Source organism: Alosa sapidissima, chromosome 16 (genome assembly GCF_018492685.1).
Source record: "Alosa sapidissima isolate fAloSap1 chromosome 16, fAloSap1.pri, whole genome shotgun sequence".
In the NCBI taxonomy this organism is placed as follows: domain Eukaryota; kingdom Metazoa; phylum Chordata; class Actinopteri; order Clupeiformes; family Clupeidae; genus Alosa; species Alosa sapidissima.
The window spans coordinates 5,198,661-5,206,160 of record NC_055972.1 but is presented as its reverse complement, the minus strand read 5'-3'; the positions used below and the strand labels follow the sequence as shown (position 1 = coordinate 5,206,160).

Sequence of the window (7,500 nt, the reverse complement as noted above, 5' to 3'; positions counted from 1 at the left end):
TGTGTGTTACTGCAGGTTAACCAAATGACAGGAAGTGTGTTTAGAGTTTGGCAGTGCAGTCCTGTGTGTGTGAGCTCTGCTGGCATGTGTGTGTGAGCTCTGCTGGCATGTGTGTGTTCAGCATGGAAATAAGTGTGTAAGAAGTGTGTGATGAGAGAGAAACTGCATTAGAGTGAGGAAACTAACCTGTGTGTGTGTGTGTCTGTGTGTGTGTGTTTTAGGAGGTCCCCTGTGCTCCTGCTGTGTTCCTGACCCCATGGGGCTGTCGTTCCTGCCACCGTATGGTTGCCAGAGCAACCGCACGGCCAGCGTGGCGGCTCTGCGCATGAAGGCCCGCGAGCATTCCGAGGCCGTCCTGCAGTCCGCCAACCTCCTCAGCGTCGGTGCCAACGGCGTCGCCACGGCGCCCAGCGAAGCCAGCCCCCCCAAACCCGCCCCCGCAGCGGCCGGCCACGCCCCCCACACGCCCCCCGCCGACCCCAAAGAGGCCACGGAGGAGAAACGCGGCGGTCAGTTCAGCTCAGGAGGGATTTAAGGAGGACTGGACGCCACTCCACACACACACACACACACACACACACACACACACACACACACACACACTAACTTACACATACATACACACACACACACACACACACACACACACACACTAACTTACACATACATACACACACACACACACACACACACACACACTAACTTACACATACACTTACACACTTACACACACACACACACTTACGCACACACACAAGCGCACATATACACTCACACACAAAGACACAGACACACACACACACACACTTCTCTCTTCTTTAACACATAAAGGAATGACTCTGAGCTGAGCCGTTGGACACGGACCAATTGGATCCCACCACACACACACACACACACTTTTTCCCCCAAAAACTGGATGAATTGGATCCCACCTCCACACACACACACACACACACACACACACACACAAACACTTTTCCCCCCGACTGGACCATTGGAGGGAGACCTGACTGCTCTGCCGGTGTGTAATTGTGTTGGTCATCATTTGCCAGTTCCACACACACACATACACACACACACACACACACACACACACACACACACGTCCACTCCTCTTCTAATGCTGTTTAGGATGTAACTCATCTAATTATGTTTACTTAATAACTCATCAAATTGTGTTTACTTAATAACTCATCAAATTGTGTTTATTTAATAACTCATCTAATTGTATTTATTCCTTCTGTGGCTGGTCTGTGGTCAGCCTGTGGAGAGTTCCCTCAGAGTTTCTGCTTGCCATCTGAGAGTCAGCCTGTGGAGAGTTCCCTCAGAGTTTCTGCTTGCCATCTGAGAAAACTCCAAACTCTGTGCTCATTTTTGGCTGGCCACAAGGGAAACAAAGCATTTTTTCTTATTTGTAGTTTTTGGGGCGTTTGGGGTTAACTTACTACAACTGTGAACATTGCTACACGTCGTGTGAGATACTCTGACCATTTCTATTGGTCAAGAACGGAACTATCTGAGCGTTTGTATTGGCTGAGCGTGGAACTCTTTGAGCATTTCTATTGGTTGAAATCAGAACTCTCTGAGCGTTTCTATTGGCTGACAGCAGAGCTCTCTGAGTGTTTCTATTGGTCGAGTGAGAAACTGAGTAGTCGGTGAAGTGAAGGACTATCAGTGAGGAATCTACAGAAGATGAGTGGTTGCCCTGGCGACAGATGTGAATTTGTGTATTTCTGAACTTGCGACTTGCAAATGTACAGACAAACTGTGTTTCAAACTGTCAATTTGTAGATGTGGGAAAAAATATGCCTATTATGGAAAAAACATCTGAATGTGAAATAATATATATCCTGTGTTATGTTATATGTCAGACTGTGTCCTTTCTTTAGTGACACACACACACACACACAAATACTGAGACACACAAGTGAAACACACACACACACACACACACACACAAACACTGAGATGCACAAGTGACACACACACACACACACACACACACACACACACAGTAAATAATTAATTATTTCCAAAAGCTATTCAGTCTCCTTACAACACATCAGTTTCAGGCTTTGTATTCAACTGTGGTGTCACTATAAAATAACATTCAAATACTTTAAAAAATACTACAATTATACAATTATTCACAAACGTATTCACACACATAGAAAGAAAGATACAATATATACAATACTATTACTACTTCTATAATAATAATAATAATAATAATAGCAAGTTAAAATTGTATATCATCCAAATCCATACTAAATATGGAAATACATCTCAACACACACACATTACATTACATTTAGCAGACACTTCTTGACCAAAGTGACTTACATATGTTGGCTATATTACAAGGGATCACATTGTCCCCGGAGCAACTTGGGGTTAAGTGCCTTGCTCAAGGGCACAACGGTGGAAGCCAGGAATTAAACCCACAACTTTCAGGCTACTGCACGCTAGCCCAGCTACCTCCTTAACCGCTACACTACCACCGCCCCACTCACACTCACACACTCTCACACATACTCACTCTCTCTCTCACACAATATATATTTTATTTATCATTTAGTAGTACACATGTATCATAAGTATTGGCACTCGCTCTGTTATGTAATACTTTGCTATTTGCCATTAAACAGCTCTTGGTCAGGTAACTGCAGGGCTGGACTGGTCATCTGACTGGTCATCATTTGGGCCGATCAAATTAAATTAGTATTTAAGTATAAGTATATATACTCTTTTGATCCCGTGAGGGAAATTTGGTCTCTGCATTTAACCCAATCGGTGAATTAGTGAAACAGTGAGGTGAAGCACACACTAATCCCGGCGCAGTGAGCTGCCTGCTACAACAGCGGCGCTCGGGGAGCAGTGAGGGGTTAGGTGCCTTGCTCAAGGGCACTTCAGCCGTGGCCCACTGGTCGGGCAACCCTCCGGTTACAAGTCCAGAGTGCTAACCAGTAGGCCACGGCTGCCCCTTTCAATTTGTTATCGTTATTTTAAAACAAGTGCTTGTGTTTAGGGCTTTACTTTAATATAGAGCTTGTGTAGCCTACTTCAGCCACCTCGGACTACCAATGAGTCAGAAAGAGTGAATTAGTACGGTCTTATTCACTTGCACTGCTGCGTGGCACTTAGTTCAATACACATATGTAAGGGTACCTCCAGGATTGGATATTAGTGTGCCTGACAGATTGTAGTGAACCGTTCGGGCCAAAAAGGCCTAGGCTGATTTTTTGTCCCAATCCAGCCCTGGGGAACTGAGATTACAATGATTAGATTACAGATTATTAAACTTGATTCTGAGTTTATTCAGCCATTATTGTGTTGCTGTGGATGAGGATCCAGTCGTGACCCAATTGTAGTTTGCGGGCGGAGAGGGACGGATGTAGATTTAAAGCGTAACTTTCACCAAAATGCATCCTATTGCGGGTCTAATGGCCTTTTGAATGGGAATCGTAGAGGCACTACTATTTTGATACATGATCACGTCAAAATCGCTATTTTTAAAACACTGAGAAGGCTCGACACAACATGAAACTTTGATCAAAGTATCATCAGTGTCTCTACACAGGAACTCGAGCATTGAGAACATTGTTCGTGTACACATAGTTTCAGGGGCGGAGTGGCAATCGGGATGATCGGTAGTTTGCCCGGTCGGCCGGCCGAGGAATGTGCGCGGTGCGGGCCGGCCCATAGAGGTTTTATCGCGTCCGTGAGGCGAACGCGGCCATCGACATGATAGATGCGTTAGGAATTGCTGTGAAAATCTCGAAGATCTACACTTTAGAGTTGTAGGAAGTGAGTCCAACCAATATTTATACCACTCGCTCACTGTCTATATGTCATTCATGGTTACCCTGCACACTCACCTCTCCCATGCTGATTTGTGTATGCTAGCTTTAATTTTTTATCTCAATTCATTTTTGTCTTATTCAGGCGTTACAGAACTTTCATGGTCACAAATAAAAAAAATGGCAATTTAATTTGTTTGTTTGTTCTTAAATTAACGTACTGTAGGCCTAGGCTAGAATGGAGCAAAGCCTCCTGGGAATGGGGAATGTGTTTCTGGTTTATCCAATGAACCGATTGCAGGTCAAGTCTATTTACAGAAATGTAGGGGGATAAATGAGCGGCCCCTCGTCTAATGGCATGACCCTACAAGCGATCAAGTTCGAGGAAAACTACAGGATTTTTGACAGTCGACGGATTTGCGTGGTTGCTTGCTGTTTTACACATGGATGGAAGGCATATTCAAATATTCCCAGTTGTGTGTGTGTATGACTAGTGTGTGTATATGACTAGTGTGTGTATATGACTAGTGTGTGTATATGACTAGTGTGTGTGTATGACTAGTGTGTGTATATGACTAGTGTGTGTATATGACTAGTGTGTATATGACTAGTGTGTGTGTATGACTAGTGTTTGTATGACTAGTGTGTGTATATGACTAGTGTGTGTATATGACTAGTGTGTGTGTATGACTAGTGTGTGTGTATGACTAGTGTGTGTATATGACTAGTGTGTGTATGACTAGTGTGTGTATATGACTAGTGTGTATATGACTAGTGTGTATATGACTAGTGTGTGTGTATGACTAGTGTGTGTGTATGACTAGTGTGTGTATGACTAGTGTGTGTATATGACTAGTGTGTGTGTATGACTAGTGTGTGTATGACTAGTGTGTATATGACTAGTGTGTGTATATGACTAGTGTGTGTATTTGACTAGTGTGTATATGACTAGTGTGTGTATATGACTAGTGTGTGTGTATGACTAGTGTTTGTATGACTAGTGTGTGTATATGACTAGTGTGTGTGTATGACTAGTGTGTGTATATGACTAGTGTGTATATGACTAGTGTGTATATGACTAGTGTGTGTATATGACTAGTGTGTGTATATGACTAGTGTGTGTGTATGACTAGTGTGTGTATATGACTAGTGTGTATATGACTAGTGTGTGTATGACTAGTGTGTGTATATGACTAGTGTGTATATGACTAGTGTGTATATGACTAGTGTGTGTGTATGACTAGTGTGTGTATATGACTAGTGTGTGTATGACTAGTGTGTGTGTATGACTAGTGTGTGTATGACTAGTGTGTGTATTTGACTAGTGTGTATATGACTAGTGTGTGTATATGACTAGTGTGTGTATTTGACTAGTGTGTATATGACTAGTGTGTGTATATGACTAGTGTGTGTATTTGACTAGTGTGTATATGACTAGTGTGTGTGTATGACTAGTGTGTGTGTATGACTAGTGTGTGTATATGACTAGTGTGTGTATGACTAGTGTGTGTATATGACTAGTGTGTGTGTATGACTAGTGTGTGTGTATGACTAGTGTGTGTATGACTAATGTGTATATGACTAGTGTGTGTATATGACTAGTGTGTGTATATGACTAGTGTGTGTATTTGACTAGTGTGTATATAACTAGTGTGTGTGTATGACTAGTGTGTATATGACTAGTGTGCGTATATGACTAGTGTGTGTATATGACTAGTGTGTGTATATGACTAGTGTGTGTATATGACTAGTGTGTGTGTATGACTAGTGTGTGTATGACTAGTGTGTATATGACTAGTGTGTGTGTGTATGACTAGTGTGTGTATATGACTAGTGTGTATATGACTAGTGTGTGTGTATGACTAGTGTGTATATGACTAGTGTGTGTGTATGACTAGTGTGTGTATATGACTAGTGTGTGTATATGACTAGTGTATGACTAGTGTGTGTGTATGACTAGTGTGTATATGACTAGTGTGTGTATATGACTAGTGTGTGTGTATGACTAGTGTGTGTATATGACTAGTGTGTGTGTATGACTAGTGTGTGTATATGACTAGTGTGTGTATTTGACTAGTGTGTATATGACTAGTGTGTGTGTATGACTAGTGTGTGTATATGACTAGTGTGTGTATGACTAGTGTGTGTGTATGACTAGTGTGTGTATATGCACAGTAGCTGGCTGGCCAGACGTCCCTTCTCTTAAATAAACAAACTGAAAGAAAAGAAAACAAGGAACAAACAGTTACAGTTTAATTTACAAACAGAAATAGAAATGGACAGCATAGCAACTAGTAAACAACAACGAGTGAACAACAACGAGTGAACAACAACGAGTAAACAACAATGAGTAAACAATAAGATTGAGCTGTGCATATCATTACTGTGTGTGTATGTATGTGCACTGCGTGTGTGTATGTATGTCTACTATGTATGTGTCTGCAAGTTTGTGTATATCTAACTATTGTGTGCGTGTGTGTGTGTGTGCGTGTGCGTGTGCGTGTGTGTGTGTGTGTGTGCGTGTGCGTGTGCGTGTGTGTGTGTTTGTGTGTGTGGAGACCGAGAGACAGAGAATGTCTGATATATGTATTGCTAGATGAACCTTACCCCCCCCCCCCCCAGCCCTACAACACACACACACACACACACACACTCTTTGCGGGAGTTGAGCTGATTAAATTTGTGTCCTTGAGGATTCTCTGAAAATGACTTCTGATAGTCAATAACACAATTAAGTAAACTGAACACACATTAGCATGAATAATAGATCTGAAATTATGTATTAGCACAAAGTATCCATTTAATAATTCACCACGTAATACCCTGGCGACAGACAACACACTGATGAAATCACACACACACACACACACGCACACACACACGCACACTCTCACACACACACACACATGCTCACGGACACATACACATACACATACACATACACATACACACACACACACACACACACACACACAGACACACACAACTTCTGTGTCAAGATAGGGACAACACAGTTTATGTTGTTTCCTTTTCTTATTTTTTACACAATATTTGTTGAAAATAACACAATATGTGTTGAAAATAACACAACTTGCGTTCTCTGTGTCCAGATAGGGAGTGTGGTTACTTGTTCATTGAAAATATCAGAACGTTTCTGCTGGGCTAGACAGGGGCAGCTTTACCCCCTACACACACACACACACACACACACACACACACACACACACACACAAACACACATACACACACACTGGGCTATATATATAACGGCAAAAGCATGACATTCTGAAGTAGACAACAGCTACACACACACACACACAAACACACACTTTCCCCTTGGGGATTTCCCCTTGGGGATCAATAAAGTATCTATCTATCTATCTATCTATCTATCTATCTAATCACACACAGGCATGACATTCTGAAGTAGACAACAGCTGGGTTGAGTGAGTGCCCCTACAAACTACCAGCTGGCCAATAGAAAAGTGACCTGTCTAAAGAGCTGAGTATTGGGTGTCATGTTTTAATTCACTTCAGGTGTCCCAAACTGGAATTGAATGCAACATGGAGAATAAGATGCTGAGATTGAAGAGGAAGAATTGAACGTATGCGTGGCATGGAGGGAATCATTATATATATATATATGGGTGCCCTGAGCTCGAGAGTGGTGTGTGTGTGTGTGTGTGTGTGTGTGTGTGTG

General features: G+C 42.3%; 2 protein-coding genes across 2 annotated transcripts in view; both read left to right on the top strand.

The window, feature by feature from the left end:
- The window catches only part of drgx (dorsal root ganglia homeobox), a 7,284-nt gene extending 6,749 nt beyond the window's left edge, over positions 1-535 (top strand). The window contains exon 6 of the mRNA XM_042066159.1: positions 222-535. Coding sequence (XP_041922093.1) covers positions 222-535 — 314 coding nt within the window. The remainder of the gene's footprint in view (positions 1-221) is intronic.
- ercc6 (excision repair cross-complementation group 6) overlaps positions 1-7,500 on the top strand; it is a 61,917-nt gene that overhangs the window by 54,242 nt on the left and 175 nt on the right. Inside the window, exon 23 of the transcript XR_006023242.1 lies at positions 7,466-7,500. This exon is cut by the window's right edge and continues 175 nt beyond it. The gene's annotated coding sequence lies outside the window, so the exon portion shown is untranslated. The remainder of the gene's footprint in view (positions 1-7,465) is intronic.